General features: G+C 46.1%; 1 protein-coding gene and 1 long non-coding RNA gene across 9 annotated transcripts in view; one reads left to right on the forward strand and one right to left on the reverse strand.

Moving 5' to 3' along the window:
* The window catches only part of dock10 (dedicator of cytokinesis 10), a 179,738-nt gene that overhangs the window by 55,797 nt on the left and 100,018 nt on the right, over positions 1-23,923 (reverse strand). For all 8 annotated transcript variants that reach the window (XM_029772267.1, XM_029772266.1, XM_029772264.1 and 5 more), the window contains exons 5-25: positions 21,480-21,552; positions 20,753-20,887; positions 19,646-19,780; positions 18,822-19,020; positions 13,640-13,725; positions 13,422-13,505; positions 10,388-10,546; positions 8,625-8,867; positions 8,182-8,304; positions 5,643-5,725; positions 5,247-5,369; positions 4,881-4,960; positions 4,258-4,445; positions 3,558-3,623; positions 3,365-3,457; positions 2,729-2,852; positions 2,068-2,189; positions 1,511-1,594; positions 1,119-1,211; positions 842-960; positions 597-666 (exon numbers count right to left, since the gene is read on the reverse strand). In XM_029772267.1, coding sequence (XP_029628127.1) covers positions 597-666; positions 842-960; positions 1,119-1,211; positions 1,511-1,594; positions 2,068-2,189; positions 2,729-2,852; positions 3,365-3,457; positions 3,558-3,623; positions 4,258-4,445; positions 4,881-4,960; positions 5,247-5,369; positions 5,643-5,725; positions 8,182-8,304; positions 8,625-8,867; positions 10,388-10,546; positions 13,422-13,505; positions 13,640-13,725; positions 18,822-19,020; positions 19,646-19,780; positions 20,753-20,887; positions 21,480-21,552 — 2,482 coding nt within the window. The remainder of the gene's footprint in view (positions 1-596; positions 667-841; positions 961-1,118; positions 1,212-1,510; positions 1,595-2,067; positions 2,190-2,728; positions 2,853-3,364; positions 3,458-3,557; positions 3,624-4,257; positions 4,446-4,880; positions 4,961-5,246; positions 5,370-5,642; positions 5,726-8,181; positions 8,305-8,624; positions 8,868-10,387; positions 10,547-13,421; positions 13,506-13,639; positions 13,726-18,821; positions 19,021-19,645; positions 19,781-20,752; positions 20,888-21,479; positions 21,553-23,923) is intronic.
* On the forward strand, positions 15,963-17,290 carry LOC115205871 (uncharacterized). The gene is made up of 2 exons (XR_003880696.1): positions 15,963-16,680; positions 17,115-17,290. It is a non-coding gene; the product is annotated as an uncharacterized LOC115205871 (long non-coding RNA).

Below are 23,923 nucleotides of genomic sequence, written 5' to 3' on the forward strand. Positions count from 1 at the left end.
CCTTTCTCACTTTCTGTCTCTTCCTCTCTCTCGTTGTCTGTCTGTCTCTCTATCTCTCTCTTCTTAACAAGCACGCCTTGCTTTTTTTATTGAAAAGGCTCTGTGTCCTTGTTTGCCTTCCACCAGACACCCCCCTTCTCTCCTCCACACAGCCATGCTTATCTGTGTGTGAGCTGAGAGCCATGTGTGTGTGTGTGGCAGACTCTCTCTTCTCTCTGTGTCCACAGTGTTCTGGGCACATTACCCTAGCCCCTCAGCCACGCTCCTGCACTCACCACACCCCACAGCCCCCACCTCTGCCCACACACACACCCACACACACACGCACACACACTCTCACGTGTAAACGTGCAGACACACAAAGCTTCCTTCTCTCCCTTCACAAATGAAACTGTCTGTGTGCTACTCTCCTCCCCTCTGCTCTCCTCCCATGCCATCCCCTCTTCTCTTCTCCTCTCTGTTCCCCTTCTCTCCTCTCCTCTCATCCCAACCCCTCTCCTCTACCCTATGACACTACCCGGCTAAACAACTGCAGAATCTGAGCCTCGCTGTTCCTGCAAGACAGGGCTAACATCCCAATGAAATGAGCACCATACCTTTATGTAGGAGTGCAGGTAGTGGTCTAGGTTTTCTTCATGGCACTTAGCAACGATGTGGACCAGCACCCTGGTGAAACACATGCCAACAAGGTGGTCACTCAGTCATCATCATTATCTGGCAACATTCGTAACCTGGCAACATTCTATTGCTAATCTGGCAATATTCATGATCTGGCAACATGTATCCCTGCAGGATCCTGTAGCAGTGAGAGTGGTCTGTGGCCTGCAGTGCCTCATCCTACCTGGTGGTGGTGGTGGTGACTTCGTCGTTGTCGTTCTGGGTGAGGACCTTGAACAGCTGGTTGAAGAGCACCGGCAGGAAACGAATTATCACAGGAATCTTCTCAATGCTCAGTAAGCCCTGTGGGAGAGAGAGAAGAAAGAGAATCAGAGACAGAGCGATAGCCATAGAGAGAGAGAGAAAGACACAGTCAGCGATGGGGTGTATAGTATGGGAGCGGAATGCAGAGATGTGAAGTCATCCCTCTATCCTCCCTCCCTTCCTTCATTTCTCCAGACCTTCAGGCAGTTGAGGAAGTTTGAGGTAGGTGACTGGGAGAGGTCCGTCTCTCGTTTTTGGCACTGCTGGAAGAAGCGATTCAGGTGAGGCTCCTGGCGATCAAAGAGAGAAGACACGGTCACAACCAGAACCACTATCACTGAATCTGCATCCCAAACGGAACCCTACAAAGTCTATTCGTTTTGACCAGAGCCCTATGGTCAAAAGTAGTGCACTAAATAAGGGATAGGGTTCGCTTTGGGGCACAATCCTAAAAACACGATGGAATAACAAGGATTGTCTTGCTGGAGTTGAGACCCATTAAAGTTTGGTTAAATACACTTTTTTATTTTAAGAACAAAGTCGACTTGTGGCAGTTCCAAGGAGTGGCAGGGTAAAGTCAGACTCTTACCTGAGTGTAGACTGTGGACAGGACGTTGGTGGAGACCTTGAATATGGGCTTACCTCCGTCCACCCACTTCAGATCCGAGCCGTTCTGGGGGGGAGAGGGAGGAAGGGTCACTGAGCACCAGGGAGATACATGCTTGCTTAACACTTTACTGTTGTTCCCTTTGGTGTGCTCTCTTCATACCCCTCTCTCTCTCTCTCTCTCTCTCTCTCTCTCTCTCTCTCGCGCTCTCTCTCGCTCTCTCTCTCTCTCTCTCTCTCGCTCTCTCTCGCGCTCTCTCTCTCTCTCTCGCTCTCGCGCTCTCTCTCTCTCTCTCTCTCTCTCTCTCTCTCGCTCTCTCTCGCTCTCTCTCTCTCTCCGCGCTCTCTCAATTCTATTTTATGACATGACAAAACTTACATTTGTGTTAACAAAGCAAAAATGCCTTCTCTTTCAATGACTCTCCCCTTCCATCCAAATATTCTCTTTCTACTTTCCCCCCTATTCTCTCTTATCTCCCACCCTCCCCCTTGCTCCCTTCCATTCACCCCCCCCCCCCCCCCCCCCCCCCCCCCCCCCACCTTAGTAGATCCGGGTTCTTTGACGAGCAGGTACCCAGGGGGCAGGCTGCAGGACACAGGGATGTTGAACTCCTGTGAGGCCAGGCGACCCTCTCTGAGCAGAGGCAGCCACGAGTAGCCCACTGCAGTCACACACGCACAGACACAATGCACAGGGCGTACACACACACACAGACACAATGCACAGGGCGTACACACACGCACAGACACAATGCACAGGGTGTACACACACACACAGGCGAAAGAACACATGGGAAAACACTATACTGTATGTCATGTGTAAATCAATCAATCAAATGTATTAATAAAGCCCTTGTTATATCAGCAGTTGTCACAAAGTCATTTTACAACCTGGCCTAGACGCCAAAGAGCACAGTAGTAATGGCCTGTAGATGTCGCACGCACCACCACTCCTGGGTTCGATAACACAATCACAACAATGTAGCTGCACAGTGATAAGCTTACGTCGACTAGCCACCATCCACTGCATTGACATAAAGGCAGTATTAATACATGCCATCTAACAGATGCTTTTATACAAGCATATATTTTCAGACTGCTGGCCGCAGCGGGAATCAAACCCACGACCCTGGAATGTCGCGAACACCATGCTCTACCAACTGAGCCACACAGGATCACAGTATGTCTCCTTCCTCCCTACCTGGGGTCTCCAGGGCCTCCTTCTTCTTGGAGTTGGTCTTGGCGTTGATGTCACAGGTCACATGGTAGAAGGAGAAGAGTAGATGGTGCTTCTCGTGGAGCTGGGTGGGCAACTCAATCTTCACCTGGCACGCAGAGGATGAAACAAAGGAGCATTTCGCAAGCAGGCACAGAAATGAAATCAAATCCCAATTTATTGTGCATTAAACAAAAGCCTCAATACATTAAAAAAATATGAATTGACAACTGGTGTCACAGTGGTGAACAATCACCCGAGCCACTAAATTCCAGGGTGAAGGTTCCCCTGGGTACAGATCATCTTCCCCTTCCCCCAATCCTAACCCTGACCATTAGTGGGGGAAATGCAAAACTGACCCAAGATCAGCATCTGGGGGCAACTTTATCCTATACCAGCCACTACACGGTGAAGGCTCTAGCCTGGTAGCACATGTCTGATTGTGCGTCAACCTCTCTCCTTCATGATAATGAGCATCAGAGGCCTCAGCACAAACAAAACTGGCAACCAGGCAATAAGAGCCCTGCACGTACCCCGTCCAATCAATCTCTTCCCATGCCTCTCCCCCTCTCCTTCCATCTCTAGCCATAGACCTCTTCAACCCTCTCCTTCCACACTCACCTCATCATAGAAGTCTGGGTTCTGGGAGTGGTGAAGGACTATGGAACAGGCTGCTGTGGTGTAAACTGGACCCCCAGGCTTGCCGTATATGCACTGAGGCAGCAAGTTAAAAAACAATAAGAGAAAAGTGACGTTTTTCCAAAGATCCACCATGATACTCTAAATGCTATCAATGACAGAGAAGATACTACACCTTCAAAGGTTTGGCAACTTCCTCATCTGAACTTCGAAACTCCACGTAGACTGCAAGGTTACGAGCCTGTGAATGAAAATAACATTGTTACATTTGTGGGCATACAGTATTTCACGCGTGTCTGCAAAGAGGTCCCATATAAGTCAAATTGAATCAAATTGTATTGGTCACATACACATATTTAGCAGATAATATTGCGGGTGTAGTGAAATGCTTGTGTTCCTAGCTCCAACAGTGCAGTAGTATCTAACAATTCACAACAATACGCACACATATAAAAGTAAAATAATGTAATTTAAAAAATCTATAAATATTAGGAAGAGCAATTTGAGTGACATTGCCTAAAATACAGTAGAATAGAGTATATACATATGAAATGTACAGTGTGACTTGTGTGTCTACTACATGTCCTTTCCTCAATATCTAGAAGAGTTTTCACAATATCAGTATCACAATACTACATTATTCCATGGCAAAAAAAGCATTTTTGTAAACCTGTTTTATGTCAAATAGTGTGTGCTATAGCTGGGAGAATAAAGAAACCAGACTCTGGGTGACAACCTATGGCTTTTTCTTTCCAACATTAGGTCGGTTTTCCTCAAAATTAACTTTACTTCAAATTTACTTTCCTTGCCATGATATTTGTGAGTATATCTAGTATACATTACAAGGCATGTGTGGGTTTGGGTGTGTACGGTACCTTGGCGAAGCTCTTCTGGCTGTCGTATTTGAGGTGTCGGGGGTAGACGTAGACATGGTTCTTGTAGATGCGGTGTGGCTGGGTGAACTTGGTGGAGTCCTGGACAAACTCCTCCACCTCCACGGTGGCCTGGTGCTGGCTGCAGTCCTCGAAGGGCTTGACGGGCACGTAGGATGACGTCACACAGTCTGCAGGTAGATGTCTTTATTATTTTGGAATTTATGTGAGTGTAATGTCTACTGTTCATTTTGTATCGTTTATTTTATTTTTGTATTATCTATTTCACTTTCTTTGGCAATGTAAACATATGTTTCCCATGCCAATAAAGCCCTTAAATTGGATTGGAGAAAGATAGAGATGGAGAGAGAGGGGTAGAAAGAGAGATAGAGAGGGGAGAGGTAGAGAGACAGAGAGAGAGAGTGAGAGAGAGGACATCTGTAATACTTGTAACACTGATGGCTATCAACAGTAGAGAGAGAGAGGGAGAGAGAGGGGTAGAAAAAGAGATAGAGGGGGAAGAGGTAGAGAGAGAGAGAGAGAGAGGGAAAGAGAAAATAAAGAGAGAGAAGGAGAAGTAGAGACATGAGGGGTGTCGAAAGAAAGAGAAAAGAGTTCCGACTTACTTGGATGCTCCATAGGGACATAGTCCACAGTGATGTCCAGGTTCCCTGGAATGGTCTGCAGTTTACTGGTCTTCTCAGCCCTGCAAAGACACAGAGAGAGCCAAGGAATGGGTGAGCAGTGAGCACCATACATTCCATTTGACTAGGGCCAGGAGTTTTCCAGGTCAGGTTAGATGGTCATGACAAACTCTATGACTCTGACCTAAAAAGGGACATGATTTGGTCTGTATCCCAAATGGCAACCTATTTCCGATATAGTGCTCTACTTTCAACTCGAGCCCTATGGGACCTGGTCAAAAGTTGTGCACTAAATAGGGAATTGGGTGCCATTTGGGATGCAGGCTTGATATCTTTTCGGTGGCCTACCTCCTGTATTCCGACACCAGCTTGATGAGATCTTCGGTGGAGATCTTGTTGCTCTCCTGTTTGAAGAGGGGCGAGAAGCGAGACTCCCGGTCCACCGTCCCCTGATTGTCCTTAAACACAGACCTGAGACAGACAGCAAGACAAGGCAGACAGACAGATGGACGGACGGGCAGGCAGGCAGAACAGACGAGGCAGACAGACGGACGGGCAGACAAGACAGACAGGACAATAGTTTTGAGTGTAAGATACTGTGAAAAGTGATCAATTACCTACACCTTTATAGACATTCCTTGTGACGCAGTAACGGCAGTTTGACCATTAAAGGAGAAACGGTCAATAAAAAGATATGGAGAGAGTAGGATTACAGAAAACACAGTTTGGCTCAGTGTCCCTTACCTGATGGACCAGGCAAATGGCATGTGGTACTTCCCTAGCTTACTGCAGAACTGCTTGTTGGATTTCAGCATCTTTTGAACCGTCTTCAAAGGGACAGGAAGCGAAAGAGAGAGGGAGAAAGGGGGGCAGAGAAAGAGAGAGAAAGAAGGAAACATAGTTGATATTTTTAAGTCTGCCGGCGGGTTTCAGAAAACACAAATAAATGATCCTTGACGTAGATAAATCTAAATCAACAGGGGTGTCAGGAACCTGGCAGGAGGCGCAGCGCTCCCCGTCTGCTCATCTACTCAACTTCCCAAACAAAGGCCAGGATTTCAGAATCCCACTCGGAATTCTGTGGGGGCATCTTGGAAAAAAAATATCTGAAAATCTACAGTATGAGGAGAAATGTATTTCCAAACCATCTGACCTCCCTGTGTGATTAATGGGCATTTAAAGAGCTTCACAAGAAATCCCACTGGAAAGACCCTGTAAAGGATGTGCATACCGCTGCTTTACTACTAAGGGCTTGGGGAAAACAAGCTGTGTTTTACTGTACATTGTTCTACACATTGACTCCCGTCCACTTATGCGACATAGATTTTCATAGACATAAGTCTTCCTGGTTGGAGGATTCATAAATTGGATTTGTAGTTTTTATTAGTTGTAAGTCTATAAGTAGTTTTACATTTTTTTCGCTGTTAATGTAAGTTTTAGTTTTTAATTATTATTATTTCATTATTATTATTACTACTACTACACAGTAGTTGCCATATTATTCTTGTTTCTAAGTATTCTTACATATATATGTACATATATACAGACATAAAAAAATTGCATTTTTTGGTGGGGGGGGCACTTGAAAACGAGATGGTGCATCTCAAGAGATTTCATCCTGCAAAACTTCAATTAAATAAATAAACTCAGCAAAAAAAGAAACGTCCTCTCACTGTCAATTTTCAGCAAACTTAACGTGTAAATATTTGTATGAACATAACAAGATGCAACAACTGAGACATAAACTGAACAAGTTCCACAGACATGACTAACAGAAATGGAATAATGTGTCCCTGAACAAAGGGGAGGTCAAAATCAAAAGTAACAGTCAGTATCTGGTGTGGCCACCAGCTGCATTAAGTACTGCAGTGCATCTCCTCCTCATGGACTGCACCAAATGTGCCAGTTCTTGCTGTGAGATGTTACCCCACTCTTCCACCAAGGCACCTGCAAGTTCCCGGGCATTTCTGGGGGGAATGGCCCTAGCCCTCACCCTCCGATCCAATAGGTCCCAGACATGGTCAATGGGATTGAGATCCGGGCTCTTCACTGGCCATGACAGAACACTGACATTCCTGTCTTGCAGGAAATCCCGCACAGAGCGAGCAGTCTGGCTGGTGGCATTGTCATGCTGGAGGGTCATGTCAGGATGAGCCTGCAGGAAGGGTACCACATGAGGGAGGAGGATGTCTTCCCTGTTATGCACAGCGTTGAATTTGCTTGTAATGACAACAAGCTCAGTCCGATGATGCTGTGACACACCGTCCCAGACCATGACGGACCCTCCACCTCCAAATCGATCCCTCTCCAGAGTACAGACCTTGGTGTAACGCTCATTCCTTCGACGATAAACGTGAATCCGACCATCACCCCTGGTGAGACAAAACTGTGACTCATCAGTGAAGAGCACTTTTTGCCAGTCCTGTCTGGTCCAGCAACGGTGGGTTTGTGCCCATAGGCGACATTGTTGCCGGTGATGTCTGGTGAGGACCTGCCTTACAACAGGCCTACAAGCCCTCAGTCCAGCCTCTCTCAGCCTATTCCGGACAGTCTGAGCACTGACGGAGGGATTGTGCATTTCTGGTGTAACTCGGACAGTTGTTGTTGCCATCCTGTACCTATCCCGCAGGTGTGATGTTCGGATGTACCGATCCTGTGCAGGTGTTACACGTGGTCTGCCACTGCAAGGACGATCAGCTGTCCGTCCTGTCTCCCTGTAGCGCTGTCTTAGGTGTCTCACAGTACGGACATTACAATTTATTGCCCTGGCCACATCTGCAGTCCTCATTCCTCCTTGCAGCATGCCTAAGGCACGTTCACGCAGATGAGCAGGGACCCTGGGCATCTTTCTTTTGGTGTTTTTCAGAGTCAGTAGAAAGGCCTCTTTAGTGTCCTAAGTTTTCATAACTGTGACCTTAATTGCCTACCATCTGTAAGCTGATAGTGTCTTAACGACCGTTCCACAAGTGCATGTTCATTAATTGTTTATGGTTCATTGAACAAGCATGGGAAACAGTGTTTAAACCCTTTACAATGAAGATTTGTGAAGTTATTTGGATTGTTACGAATTATCTTTGAAAGACAGGGTCCTGAAAAGGGGACGTTTCTTTTTTTGCTGAGTTTAGATGCATTTCTGGAAAACCTGGGAATTTTGGGAAAGTTGGCAGAATTTTGTAGCCATATCCATAGGTAATAGGCTATAAAGGGAAACCATACAGTTTCATGCTATAAGGTGAGGGGTGGTAGTTAGAGTGAATTTAACGGTGTTGTAGAGTTGCGTCACCTTGCTGGAGTCTGTGTTTTTGATGTACGGCTCTGTTCCCGCGGCAATATTTCCCATCAGCACCTTCTCCACCCTCACCAAGAGAACAATGTCCGTGTGGGGATTCGTCACTGAGAAGATGGCCTGCACACACACACACACACACACACACACAGAGGAAAGGAGTAAGTATGCCATCTCTCATCTCTCTCTCTCTTCTCCCTATGACATTCCCAGTTCTGCCCCACCCCTCTGTGTGTTTCTGTACCCAATAGAAATAGAATGAGTAAAACAAATGCATGCTTTACTCCCCTGGGTACACTTGGCTGAGTCAACTTCTATGACTGATCTTGAGTCAGTTTTGCATTTTCCCCACTTATGGTCAAGGTTAAGATTGGGGGAGGGGAACTGATCCTAGATCTGCCCCTTGGGGAAACTTCCTCCGGAGCGTTGCTGTAGCCTACCTGTTTGGGGAAGCGGAGCCAGTCGTCCAGGTCCAGGCTGAGGTGACAGTCTCCAGGTCTCTTCTCTGCAGGGGAGCTCAGTCCATTCTCCTGCCCCGCCCCGGGCGCCCCGGGCGCTCCCGATCCAGCCCCACCCAGCATCTGACGCACCGTCTCGTGGTTCAGGTCAACGTGGAAGTCAGCCGACACCTTCCTCCCCTCACGCACATCCAGCAGGGCCACAGTCACAAAGAAGGGCTCAATCTGATGGGAACACGCTACACGTGATGAGCACCGTAAGGCCTAACTTAACCCAGGGCTTTATCAAGATTTTCCAGCACACGGCTTTGACATGCTTGCTATGTTGTTCTACAATATGTAGGCAGGTTGATTCGGATTCAAACCTTCTCTTATTCCTACTCTCGCAAGCGTTAGCATAAGTATTGCACCAAGCAAATCATTCAAAAGATTAACACTATTCACTTTCCAGTGACCACTGCACTCATTAGCTGATGTAGGATCAGCCACTGCAGCAGAGTAAACAACAGAGTGATAAGTGTAGTGACCACTGCACTCATTAGCTGATGTAGGATCAGCCACTGCAGCAGAGTAAACAACATTAGAGTGATAAGTGTAGTGACCACTGCACTCATTAGCTGATGTAGGATCAGCCACTGCAGCAGAGTAAACAACATTAGAGTGATAAGTGTAGTGACCACTGCACTCATTAGCTGATGTAGGATCAGCCACTGCAGCAGAGTAAACAACAGAGTGATAAGTGTAGTGACCACTGCACTCATTAGCTGATGTAGGATCAGCCACTGCAGCAGAGTAAACAACAGAGTGATAAGTGTAGTGACCACTGCACTCATTAGCTGATGTAGGATCAGCCACTGCAGCAGAGTAAACAACATTAGAGTGATAAGTGTAGTGACCACTGCACTCATTAGCTGATGTAGGATCAGCCACTGCAGCAGAGTAAACAACAGAGTGATAAGTGTAGTGACCACTGCACTCATTAGCTGATGTAGGATCAGCCACTGCAGCAGAGTAAACAACAGAGTGATAAGTGTAGTGACCACTGCACTCATTAGCTGATGTAGGATCAGCCACTGCAGCAGAGTAAACAACAGAGTGATAAGTGTAGTGACCACTGCACTCATTAGCTGATGTAGGATCAGCCACTGCAGCAGAGTAAACAACATTAGAGTGATAAGTGTAGTGACCACTGCACTCATTAGCTGATGTAGGATCAGCCACTGCAGCAGAGTAAACAACATTAGAGTGATAAGTGTAGTGACCACTGCACTCATTAGCTGATGTAGGATCAGCCACTGCAGCAGAGTAAACAACAATAGAGTGATAAGTGTAGTGACCACTGAGCACCATCAGTTATGTAATGCATGTTAATAAATGGTTGTTTCTGAACCCTAACCACACCCAATGAGACGTGTATGTGAGGTTTTAAAGGTAGACTCAGCCATATGACGTTGCATGCACAAAGTACACACATAGTGGGTCAATTTCAGCAACAACTAAGTGTGTTGAAGCGCGAGTCTAAACCTTTCCGCTGTTTTGGTCCCGTAGAGACTATTTTGTTTCAGCGTGAAGCACAGATACCCTGCGCGACCGTGTGATAGCAAAGTCTGGCATCGAGCTCATCTCAATATCATGCAGCGCTGTTCGTTGCAACGTCATCACGGTAAGTCTACCTTTAAGCCTTGGAGAACTGTGTGTGTGTGCAAGTGAGTGTGTTTGTACTTGTTATTTTAAGGGGGTCTTACGTTGGTGACCGGACCCGTCTCGGTCTCATTGACGCAGCCCTGCAGCGTCAGGTTGAGGGATCGACATGCGATCATCAGTCTCCTACCCAGCTTCTCCTCGAAGGGACGGACTGGGTGGCCCTCACCCCTAGGGTGCTCTCCCCGCGGACTCCTCAACACCTGACACACAACCAGACAGCATCAGAGGAGGGGCACACAATTGGAATATATATCGGTGGGCTTAAGTTGAATGTGATGAGTATACACTGGTCTGGACCAGAAGCCTGCAGACACAGAGGCCCTCCTGGGACAGAGATGCCCATCCCTTACCTAACAGTACTTCATTAACAGGTGAACTGTGCAGTAGCACCAACTGTTCTGCACAAGGTGTGTTAACCCCTACAGGGGTACAGGGGTAACAGTGTATTAACCCCTACAGGGGTACAGGGGTAACAGTGTATTAACCCCTACAGGGGTACAGGGGTAACAGTGTATTAACCCCTACAGGGGACATACAGGGGTAACAGTGTATTAACCCCTACAGGGGTAGAGGGGTAACAGTGTATTAACCCCTACAGGGGACTTACAGGGGTAACAGTGTATTAACCCCTACAGGGGACTTACAGGGGTAACAGTGTATTAACCCCTACAGGGGTACAGGGGTAACAGTGTATTAACCCCTACAGGGGACTTACAGGGGTAACAGTGTATTAACCCCTACAGGGGACTTACAGGGGTAACAGTGTATTAACCCCTACAGGGGACTTACAGGGGTAACAGTGTATTAACCCCTACAGGGGTACAGGGGTAACAGTGTATTAACCCCTACAGGGGTAACAGTGTATTAACCCCTACAGGGGACTTACAGGGGTAACAGTGTATTAACCCCTACAGGGGACTTACAGGGGTAACAGTGTATTAACCCCTACAGGGGACTTACAGGGGTAACAGTGTATTAACCCCTACAGGGGTACAGGGGTAACAGTGTATTAATCCCTACAGGGGACATACAGGGGTAACAGTGTATTAACCCCCTACAGGGGTACAGGGGTAACCGTGTATTAACCCCTACAGGGGTACAGGGGTAACAGTGTATTAACCCCTACAGGGGACTTACAGGGGTAACAGTGTATTAACCCCTACAGGGGACTTACAGGGGTAACAGTGTATTAACCCCTACAGGGGACATACAGGGGTAACAGTGTATTAACCCCTACAGGGGACTTACAGGGGTAACAGTGTATTAACCCCTACAGGGGTACAGGGGTAACAGTGTATTAACCCCTACAGGGGACTTACAGGGGTAACAGTGTATTAACCCCTACAGGGGACTTACAGGGGTAACAGTGTATTAACCCCTACAGGGGACTTACAGGGGTAACAGTGTATTAACCCCTACAGGGGACTTACAGGGGTAACAGTGTATTAACCCCTACAGGGGACTTACAGAGGTAACAGTGTATTAACCCCTACAGGGGTACAGGGGTAACAGTGTATTAACCCCTACAGGGGACTTACCGGGGTAACAGTGTATTAACCTCTACAGGGGACTTACAGGGGTAACAGTATATTAACCCCTACAGGGGTACAGGGGTAACAGTGTATTAACCCCTACAGGGGACTTACAGGGGTAACAGTGTATTAACCCCTACAGGGGACTTACAGAGGTAACAGTGTATTAACCCCTACAGGGGTACAGGGGTAACAGTGTATTAACCCCTACAGGGGACTTACCGGGGTAACAGTGTATTAACCTCTACAGGGGACTTACAGGGGTAACAGTATATTAACCCCTACAGGGGTACAGGGGTAACAGTGTATTAACCCCTACAGGGGACTTACAGGGGTAACAGTGTATTAACCCCTACAGGGGACTTACAGGTGTATCAGTGTATTAACCCCTACAGGGGGCTTACAGGGGTAACAGTGTATTAACCCCCTACAGGGGACTTACAGGGGTAACAGTGTATTAACCCCTACAGGGGACTTACCGGGGTAACAGTGTATTAACCTCTACAGGAGACTTACAGGGGTAACAGTATATTAACCCCTACAGGGGACTTACATGGGTAACAGTATATTAACCCCTACAGGGGTACAGGGGTAACAGTGTATTAACCCCTACAGGGGACTTACAGGTGTATCAGTGTATTAACCCCTACAGGGGACTTACAGGGGTAACAGTGTATTAACCCCTACAGGGGACTTACAGGGGTAACAGTGTATTAACCCCTACAGGGGACTTACAGGGGTATCGGTGTATTAACCCCTACAGGGGACTTACAGGGGTATCAGTGTATTAACCCCTACAGGGGTACAGGGATAACAGTGTATTAACCCCTACAGGGGACTTACCGGGGTAACAGTGTATTAACCCCTACAGGGGACTTACAGGGGTAACAGTGTATTAACCCCTACAGGGGACTTACAGGGGTAACAGTGTATTAACCCCTACAGGGGACTTACAGGGGTATCAGTGTATTAACCCCTACAGGGGACTTACAGGGGTATCAGTGTATTAACCCCTACAGGGGTAGAGGGGTAACAGTGTATTAACCCCTACAGGGGACTTACAGGGGTAACAGTGTATTAACCCCTACAGGGGACTTACAGGGGTAACAGTGTATTAACCCCTACAGGGGACTTACAGGGGTAACAGTGTATTAACCCCTACAGGGGACTTACAGGGGTATCAGTGTATTAACCCCTACAGGGGACTTACAGGTGTATCAGTGTATTAACCCCTACAGGGGACTTACAGGGGTAACAGTGTATTAACCCCTACAGGGGACTTACAGGTGTATCAGTGTATTAACCCCTACAGGGGACTTACAGGTGTAACAGTGTATTAACCCCTACAGGGGACTTACAGGGGTATCAGTGTATTAACCCCTACAGGGGACTTACAGGTGTATCAGTGTATTAACCCCTACAGGGGACTTACAGGGGTAACAGTGTATTAACCCCTACAGGGGACTTACAGGTGTATCAGTGTATTAACCCCTACAGGGGACTTACAGTGGTATCAGTGTATTAACCCCTAAAGAGTACTTACCGGGGTGTCAGGGTCCAGGGAGAACAGGTTGAGCCTCTCTTCTCTTCTGGCCGATCGGACCAACTCCTCAGTTTCAGAGATATACTGAGAGAGAGAAAGAGAGAAGATATCTCCACAAATAAAATACAGAATATGTATTAAATGAGCATAATACAAGTAAAAGCACTGATAATTTTTTATGTGTAATTGTAGAGCAAATTACATCACCACACACCCACCTTAGCCAGCTCAGGGTTGATGCCGCTCTCTGTCATCTCTTCATTCTCAGGTAAACACACGTCGCTTAGAGACAGATCACACATGTCTGGTGGGGAAAGAGAGACAGACAGTTACAGTCAATATCTCCGGTGAAATTCATGTCTACCATTCCTGTTTTCAGTATTGGCTTATTTCCTCTGGTCTTCAATGACGTATGTATGAGAGGGAGACGGCAAGGCTGGTTGTCATGGAAGCAGCCATACCTGAGTGTGTTCTGAGTGGGGTAGAGGTGGGGAGGAGAGGGGGAGTGCTCTCTCTCTCACACTGGCCTTCCCTGGCCTCTAATGGAGCTTACTGTATGTGTTTATGCTTTCACTACCATCCCTCCATTCACCAGTGTGGGTCAACCTTTATGTGGTACTATAAAAGAGGCCCCACACAAAGAGAGGAATGGAAATAGACAGCTGTATTCTTTCACAGAGAACATGAGAGAGGGGAGGGGGAGAAAGGGAGGGAGAGAGAGCGGGTGGTAGAGAGGGAGGGGGGAATAGAGAAAGAGAAAGGGAGAGGGTGGGAGAGAGGGAGGGAGTGAAAGAGGGGGGTAATAGAGAGAGAGAAAGAGAGAGAGCAGAACTAGTGCAGAGGCCTGAATGTGTATTAGTGCTCTGGGGTCTGCTGATCTGGTCTGCTGATGCTGCTCCTCTCCTCTCCTTGCATGGTTAACCAGAACAAATACGACCTACGAAGATCGATCAGGATGGCGAAACACAAGTATAGGGACAAAGTGGAAGAGCAATTCAGCGGGTCGGTTACTAGGCATATGTGGCAGGGGTTTCTAACGATCACGGATTACAAAAAGAAAGCCAGTCACGTCACGGACACCAACGCCGCCCTACTGGATGAGCTACCTTTATCTCATGCTTCGTGCAAAACAACTGAGCTGCCGAGGAGAGCTCCTGAGGACAACGAGGGCTACGTGCTGACGGTCTCCAAGGAGGACGTGTGTAAGTCATTCAAACATGTTAACTCTCACATGGCTGGTGGCCAGATGGCATCCCTAGCCGCCTTCAGAGAATGTGCAGACCAGCCTGCTGTTGTGTTTTCGGACGTTTTCAATCTTTCTCTAGCTCAGGCCGTTATTCCCACCTGATTCAAGATGTCAACTATCATCCCTGTGCCCAAGAAAGGGAAAGTAACGAAACTGAATGATCAGGTCAGTAGACCTGTAGCACTCACTTCCGTCATCATGAAGTGCTTCGAGAGGCTAGAAAAAGACTACATAACCCTCCTCCCTTCCCGACACACTCCACCTTCTCCAATTCGCCTACCGCCCCAAAAAGATCCACGGACGACACAATCGCCATTGCACTGCCCTCACCCATCTGGACAAGAGGAATGTGAGGATGCTGTTGATCGACTACAGCTCGGCCTTCAATACCATAGTGCCCTCTAAGCTCACCACAAAACTCACAGCCCTGGGACTGAACTCCTCCCTATGCAAATGGTTTGGAACCGGTTCAGGGAACAGACCGAAAACCTTTTTCAAGGAACAGAATCGTTATTTAAAAGCATGGAAACCAGTTAATAACTTTCTTTTACGTTCCAGGTATTTTTTTCTAGTCCTACAAAAAAACTAAAGTGCATATGCAAAACCCTCACTCTGTCACTCAGAAACTTATTCCAGCATCTGCCTGCAAGCTGAAAATCTTTGCCAGTGTGTGTGCGTGTTTAGGCTACCTGCCCCTCCAAAGCATAGGCTACTGTACTGATGTTGGAAGCGTGAGAAGATATTAGCTAGAGAAGAATGGATTCACTTTTTCAATGTTAGTTAAGGATACTATTGGCTTAGTTATCAAAATCAAATCAAATTGTATTTGTCACATGCGCCGAATTCAACTTGCGCAGAATGCTTACTTACAAGCCCTTAACCAGTTATAAGAAAATACCTCAAAAAAAGTAAGCGATAAGAATAACAAATAATTATAGAGCAGCAGTAAATAACAATAGCGGGGTTATATACAGGGGGTACCGGTACAGAGTCAATGTGCGGGGGCACCGGTGTCAAGGTAATTGAGGTAATATGTACATGTAGGTAGAGTTATTAAATTGACTATGCATAGATAATAACAGAGAGTAGCAGCAGCGTAGAAGAGGTGGTGGGGGTCAATGTAAATAGTCTGGGAAGCCATTTGATTAGATGTTCAGGAGTCTTATAGCTTGGGTGTAGAACATGTTAAGGAGCCTCTTGGACCTAGACTTGGCGCTCCGGTACGGCTTGCCGTGTGGTAGCAGAGAGAACAGTCTATGACTAGGGCCTTCCTCTGACACCGCCTGGTATAGAGGTCCTGGATGGCAGGAAGCTTGGCCCCGGTGATGTACTGGGCCGTACAGTTATCATGTTTATCGTTGGACGTATTAACTACAAAAATGTAAAATGGGATTTTAATTCTGGTGCCGCTCTACACACACAAGCTTGTTAGCTAACAAGCTCAAATGACATTCCAAGTTCCTTCATAGAAGCCACTTCTAGGTATAATTCTGTGGACCTAATTCAGATAATTCAGATGTCAAGATGCCTAGGGCTTCAAGCCTGCTCCTCAACCGTCTCTCGCTCTCTCCCCACCCGTAAAATGTCAGTTATCTTGCGCCATAGGCTACACCTGTCTGTCCGTCACACATGTAAACAACTAGCTTGCCTGCTCTATCCGTACTGATTGGTGAAGTCATTTCATGAGCAAAATGTAAAAAAACCCCGGTAGATTTCACAATAAAAGGAACAGAAAGGAACGATATAAACCGTTACTTTTGGGGGGTTGAAACCTGTGCTGCCATCCTGTTAGAAGGTAACAGATAATTTTATTACAATGGTTAAAATGGATTTTCATTGTGTTCCATGGTGTTATTTGCCCCCTAGTGGAGCTTTCTGGTACTTAGACAGTACGCAAACAGGAAGTAAAGAATTTGTTCGGCACGCATAGAAGCAGCTAAAAGCAATGCTACGGTGCAGGTCTTTCAGTGTAGCTATTTCTTGTCACGCTTCAGCCTCGGAAAATATTTGTTTGTAAGTTCGATTCAAGCATTTAGCTAGTGATGATAATCTTGTTATTGATAGAGTTGCTTACATATCAATGTTGGTTGTATTTACTCACACAAATTGCAATGCTTTTCATGTATGCCGTCAGCTGTATTACTTTGCTCGTGCGTGATGCAAACGAATTGTAAAACATACAATACTGAAGTTTTTTTACTGTTTCTAGTGTAATATGCTTTGTTATTCTACAGAGATGGTTGTACATTATTAGAGTAATGAAAGGAGTTAGCCAATTACCATATGAGTAACAATTAGCTACATGGTTTGACGTCATGCCAGATGCATAGTGCCCTCGGCACGTGTTTTGTATTTTCATGCAACTTCAACTTGAAATGTATAATGTACAGCTACAGTATGTCAATTTGAATTGAATACTAAAGTATATTCTTTTCTGTATTTTGCAGTTTCACAATATAAACGTTTTCAATATTCATTCAAGAAAAGTCACGCCTTGGGAGTTTTATTGAAGACTTAGTTGTTAGCTATCTGTCTAGTTTTGCATGGAAACGCAATTCAAGGGCAGAAAACCGTTTCAGAACTTTATTTTTCTGGTCGGAACAGTGGAACGGAACAAAAAAAAGTGTGATTCTGTTCAGAACGAAACGATTAGAAAATAATTTTGGTTCAAACCCCTACCTCGTCCACACTGATCCCCAACACAGGGGACCAACAAGGCTGCGTACTCAGTCCCCTTCTGTACTCCCTGTATAACCACGAATGCGTAGCTTCACACAGTTACAACTCCGCCATCATCGCTGATGACACGAATGTAGTAACCCAGATAACCAACAACGACGAGGCGGCCTACAGGGAGGTGGTAGGCACTCTGACGGTGTGGTGCCAGGTGAACAAGCTCTTCCTCAACGTCATCAAAACAAAGGAGCTGATTGTGGACTTCAGGAGGAACCAGGCTGGCCAATGGCTTCTACCCCCAGAACATCAGGCTACTGAATAGCCACCACTACTCTTACTCCTGGATAATAACTAACTAAGCATGAGTTGTTATTCATTTCTGGATTAGCCCTGGGAGCTTCAGCAGCCAGTGCGGTTGATGAAACTGTACACCACACCACCTCCAGGTGATATTATATGGCAGTTCATGGCTAATAAGGCTCAGGTCAGTTCGTACACGCACTTGATTTAGCACCATGTTAGTACAGCAATACAGAACCATGATGACTATGGCTCTTACGTCATTCGTAGTCATTTTCACAAACGCAATTCTCCACGGTCCAGGGCGGTGTGTGCAATTTGTTGGTTATATTCCACACTGAGGCTTTTTTACTACGTTTAATCTATAAAAACCAAGGTGGAGTGTTTTGCCTTGTCCGGTCTAATTTCCTGGTGGAACACTAACAATAAGGATCAAGTCATTGCACATTAAGTCTCCCATTAGCCATGGCAGAATATCCTACAACCATTATGAATACCAGACTCCGATTACAGCAAATGTGTTCTGCCACTTCGTTAAGTATGATGTTATTTCATTGTTATGGTTCTGTAATCAACCCTAGGGTTCTGGTAGCATGGTCCCAGGTCTGTTTGTGCTGTCTTGCCAACTCCTATGGTTGTTGTCACGCCGAATACATAAGATGTTGGCGAGACAGCACAAACAGATCTGGAACCAGGCCAGGGTTCTGGTGGGCACATTCTAAGCTCTTCTACTCTTTCCTCTCCCGCTCCGGGGCTACGAGGCTTAGGTGTCAGGATCTAAGTCAAGACTTAGCATTTGCTGCTCCCAGTTATTTTTAAGGAAACTCAGTGATGCTACATAAAAAATCCCATTTGGGAGAACATCTTCATTAAGACGTTGTTTTCAAGTCTTGCTTTTGGGGCCACATTCGGATGTGTGTGTCTCTTCTCATCATCAAGTTCGTGTACAGTAGCCACACGAAAGAAAAAACGATTCAAAATGCAGTGAGGTACTATCTGGGCTTGTCCAACAAGACTGTACCCTAATGAACAGGAACCAGGTCCAGAGTAGGTGTAGGGTGAAGTTGCCTCTAGACGCTGATCCTGGGTGAGTTTAGCATTTTCCCCACTAATGGTTACGGTTAGGATTGGGGAGGGAAAGCTGATCCTGAATCTGTACGAAGGTCCGTACTGCTCACCCTGCCGTGTGTCGGTAAGGTCTACACTCTTGCGGTCCAGCTGCGTCAGCGGGGTGGGCCCGTCGTGGGGGCTGATCTGGAGGATCCGGGTCAAGGTACTGATCCACTCCTCCATGTCCTGCTCGCTCTCCGCCGCCAGCACGAAGTACGTCACCTCGTTCATCTTCAGCTCAAAGGCGTGCTTCCTCAGACGGTTGTTCTAGAGGGGGTGTTTCCGTTAGTGTTAGTTTGCACAAAACTTTGAGACTAGTCAGTAAATTTGTGAATTTTGTGCATTTGAGAATGGCAGAATGGTGAACTTACTAAATGACAGAGTTTGACTGTGTGATAGTAGGTTGCTTCTTGTGTAAATATTTTGTCTGTGTGTGAACTGGTTGCGTCTGTGAAATCTCCTATCATATCGTATCTTGGCAAAGGAGAAATGCTCACTAACAGGGATGTAAACAAATTTGTGCACAACATTTGAGAGAAATAAGCTTTTTGTGCTGGGATTTTTTATTTCAGCTCATGAAACATGGGACCAACTCTATATTTTGTGTTTATATTTTTGTTCAGTGTATTTCCTCTCAAGAGTCTTAGCCAGGGAAAGTTTCAACACTCCGAGCGCGGATAGTCTATAGGGAACTGGTTTTGATGTGTGCCAGTGGCGTTTTACAGCTGTACATCAGCAAGTGTGTTTATCTATATGTGTGTGTGTATGTATTTGTGCATGCGCACGTGTGAGTGTATGTGTGTATGCCCGAATGCACGCTTGTCTGTGCGCATGCATGCTTGAGTGTAAAAAAAATTCACAGTACATTGGTACTCCATCATCCTCTACTCACCTGAACCACACCGGTACACGAGTCCAGGAAGATGCAGCCCTTGGGCTCTTTGGAGATCTTCTCATCTTTGTAAAAGTTCATGATGTAGGAGTTATCAGTCAGCTGTGTCAGCTGGAAGTACCTCCTCTTGAACGACTACAGGGACATCAAAATAAAAATACAACCCCATCAAAATCAATTACAGGCAATAAAGACGTAGTCACCCTAACCCAGACAATAACACCCTCCGTTCATCACTGAACGTGTCACTACACTATGTGATGGCACCCTATTCCCTATAAAGTGCACTACTTTTGACCAGGGCCCTATGGGTAGGGCTCTGTATAAAGGTAAGTACTAGCGCACTATATAGGGGGAAAAGTAGTGCAAAAGTAGTGCACTACATAGGGAAAAGGATGTAATTTGGGACGCAGCCCTGACTATGTGACCTGTGTGACAGCAAATTGGTAGCGGCATGGGCCAGTGGTGCTCTACATTAACACAAGGTCTCCTTAGAAGAGACGGGCCATAACTTAAAGAGAGCCAGGATCCTACAGGGCCGGTCTGACTAAGAGTCTGCATTGTTAGAAGACAGGCTGGGAGGGAGACCAGGAAGAGAGTGAGTTGATAGAGAGAAGAGATAGAGTCAAGAAATGTGTGTGTGAGAGAGAGAGAGAAGTAAGGAATGTAGTAGGAAACAGTACTACGATGCAAGGTAAAAATTTGAAAACAAAATCCAATTTTAATAAACTCCCATATCTACTGGGTGAAATACCAGTGTGCCATCACAGCAGCAAGATGTGTGACCTGTTGCCACAAGAAAACGGCAACCAGTGAAGAACACCATTGTAAATACATATTTATGTTTATTCATTTTCCTTTTTGCACACCGTTATAACACTGTACATAGCCATAATATGACATTTGAAATGTCTCTATTCCTCTGAAACATTTGTTAGTGTAATGTTTACTGTTCATTTTTTATTGTTTATTTCACATTTGTTCATTATCTATTTCACTTGCTTTGGCAATGTAAACATGTGTTTTCCATGCCAATAAAGCCTTTGGAATTGGAGAGAGAGAGAAAGAGCAGGGGATTGTGGGGGAGTCTGTGGCACACTTCCTCACCCGAACAGTGATGCTGTTGTTGACAGTGCTATTGAAGTTCCCTTTATAGAGCCACCCCGATCGGAACACACCAATCCCTCCTCCTCCTCCGCCTCCTCCTCCTCCTCCTTTAGAAGAGGACAAAGACGTTGTGTCCTGCAAAAACCAAACGGACATCTTTAAATCAGGCTCGATGGGTACGTCCCAAATGGCAACCTATTCCCTCTAAAATGCACTACATTTAGGGAATATAACTTTATAGGGCTATGGTCAAAAGTGGTACACTACAAAGGAAATAGAGTGCCATTTGGAACCCATGTCTCAATAACCAAGGTCTAAATATGTCTGCCATTGAGATACAATATGATACTTTGTTCTGTTTCATTCTATGATGCCTGATTTGTCATGAACATACACCTGCTGTAACAGAGCCGAGACCTGGAGGAGCCATAGAGGATATTGTTTTTGGAGAGTCATTGATTCTTTCTCAGTTGAACTCAATTTAATTAAGCTTGTACTCAATGGCCCTCGACCAAAAACAACAGAGTAGAAATATGTGAGCAGACGTGCATTATGACAGTTTAACAGTAGGGCTAATCAATGGCCTCTGACTATTCATCATACTCAGGCTACATCCCAAACGGCACCCTATTCCCTTTATAGTGCACTACTCTTGACCAGAGCCATATGGGCCCTGGTCAAAAGTAGTGCACTTTAAAGGGAATAGAATCCATGAAACAGGCCTGACCTCATCCTTGTCCACGTCCTCATGGTCAATCTCAAAGGAGTGGGAGGGCAACTTCTCCGCCTTGTACAGCTTCCTGTGAGGGAGAAAGAGATTTGATGTTTCTTTATGTTTGCTTTGGCAATGTATGTGATTAACACTTTCTGTTATGTCTTGTGGGCTTCATAACCACATCTTTAGAACTATTCAATAATGATGAAACGGGAGACGGGGAACAGCTCCAGTGGTATAAAGTAAGTAGGTAAAAATACTTACGGCATTTTTTGGGGTGTCTACTTTACTTTACTATTTATATTTCACTACTTTTACTCCACTACATTCCTAAAGAAAATATGTACTTTTTACTCCCATACATTTTCCTTGACACCCAAAAGTACTAGCTACATTTCGATTGCTAAGGCAGGACAGCAATATGATTCAATTCACGCACCTATCAATATAACACGTTGACATCCCCACTGCCTCTGATCTGGCGGACTCACTAAACACAAATACTAGGTTTGTAAATTATGTCTGAGTGTTGGAGTGTGCCCCTGGCTGTCCGCAGATGCAAGATTATAAGGAATTTGATGTATTTACTTTTATTCAAGTACTTTTTCCACCACAGTACTTAAGTACATTTAAAACCAAATACTTCTACTCAAGTATTTTAATCAGTGACTTTCACTTTTAATGAAGTCATTTTCTATTTAAGTATCTTTACTTTTACTAAAGTATGACAATTAAGTACTTTTTCCACCACTGATCAGTTCAACCATTTATCTGAATGTGCTCATCTACAACATTCAACACCCATGATGCTTTGCGCATACAACTAAGGTAAGTACGGCAGTACGGAAGGTACAACCTTCATATACAACATCTCCTCCCCTCTTACACGAATTGTCCCCATTATGAACAGTCCTCTGCAGTCTGGACCCACTCCAATTTGCATACCGCCACAACAGATCCACAGATGATGTAGTCTCTATTGCACTCCACACTGCCCTTTCCCACCTGGACAAAAGGAACACCTATGTGAGAATGCTATTCATTGATTACAGCTCATATCAACACCATAGTGCCCTCAAAGCTCAACAATAAGCTAAGGACCCTGGGACTAAACACCTCCCTCTGTAACTGGATCCTGGACTTCCTGACGGGCCGCCCCCAGGTTGTAAGGGTAGGTAACAACACATCCGCCACGCTCATCCTCAACACGGGGGCCCCTCAGGGTTGGTTGCTCAGCCCCCTCCTGTACTCCCTGTTCACTCATGACTGCATGGCCAGGCACAAAATTAATTTGCCGATGACACAACAGTGGTAGGCCTGATCACCGACAACAACGAGACAGACTATAGGGAGGAGGTCAGAGACCTGGCCATGTGGTGCCAGGACAACAACCTCTCCCTCAACGTGATCAAGACAAAAGAGATGATTGTGGACTACAGGAAAAAGAGGACCGAGCACACCCCCAACGGGGCTGCAGTGGAGCAGGTTGAGAGCTTCAAGTTCCTTGGTGTCCACATCACCAACAAACTAACATGGTCCAAACACACCATGACAGTCGTGAAGCTGGCACGACAAAACCTATTCCCCCTCAGGAGACTGAAAAGATTTGGCATGGGTCCTCAGATCCTCAAAAGGTTCTACAGCTATACCATTGAGAGCATCCTGACTGGTTGCACCACTGCCCAGTATGGCAACTGCTCAGCCTCCGACCGCAAGGCACTACAGAGGGTAGTGCGAACGGCCCAGTACATTCCTGGGGCCAAGCTTCCTGTCATCCAGGTCCTCTATACCAGGCGGTGTCAGAGGAAGGCCCAAAAAATTGTCAGAGACTCCAGCCACTCTAGTCATAGACTGTTCTCTCTGCTACCACACGGCAAGCGGTACCGGAGCGCCAAGTCTAGGTCCAAGAGGCTCCTTAACAGCTTCTACCCCCAAGCCATTAGACTCCTGAACAGCTAGTCAAATGGCTACCCAGACTACTCGCAAGTAGTTTGTTCACGTTCTGAGGAGCTGGGGTGCCCAGGATAGCCTTGTGGAGGCTCCTCGTGTCGATGACGTGTCCAAGGTATTCAACCAATGATTGGAAGTATGCACCTTTGTCCTTATGAACTCACAGTCCATAGTCCTTCAATCTCTGTAAGGTCGCATCCAAAATTTGGAGATGGTCCTCTTCGTCCTTTCCAGTAACGAGGATGTCATCCAAGTAGCATTGTACTCCTCGCAATCCACTCAAGATCTGGTCCATCGCCCTCTGGAAGAGCGCTGGCACACTTGTGATTCCAAACAGTAGACGACAGTACCTAAAGAGCCACTTGTGTTTCACAACAGTCAGCTCCTTTGACTTTTCATCCATTTGAAAGTAGGCTTGGCAGATTTTGCTGAATTTTTTTACCCCCGGCTAAACCCGCAAAAGAAAGGGTCTTTGATGTGTGGTAGGGGATACTGCTCAGCGGACA

This window comes from Salmo trutta, chromosome 13 (genome assembly GCF_901001165.1).
Source record: "Salmo trutta chromosome 13, fSalTru1.1, whole genome shotgun sequence".
Taxonomy (NCBI): Eukaryota; Metazoa; Chordata; class Actinopteri; order Salmoniformes; family Salmonidae; genus Salmo; species Salmo trutta.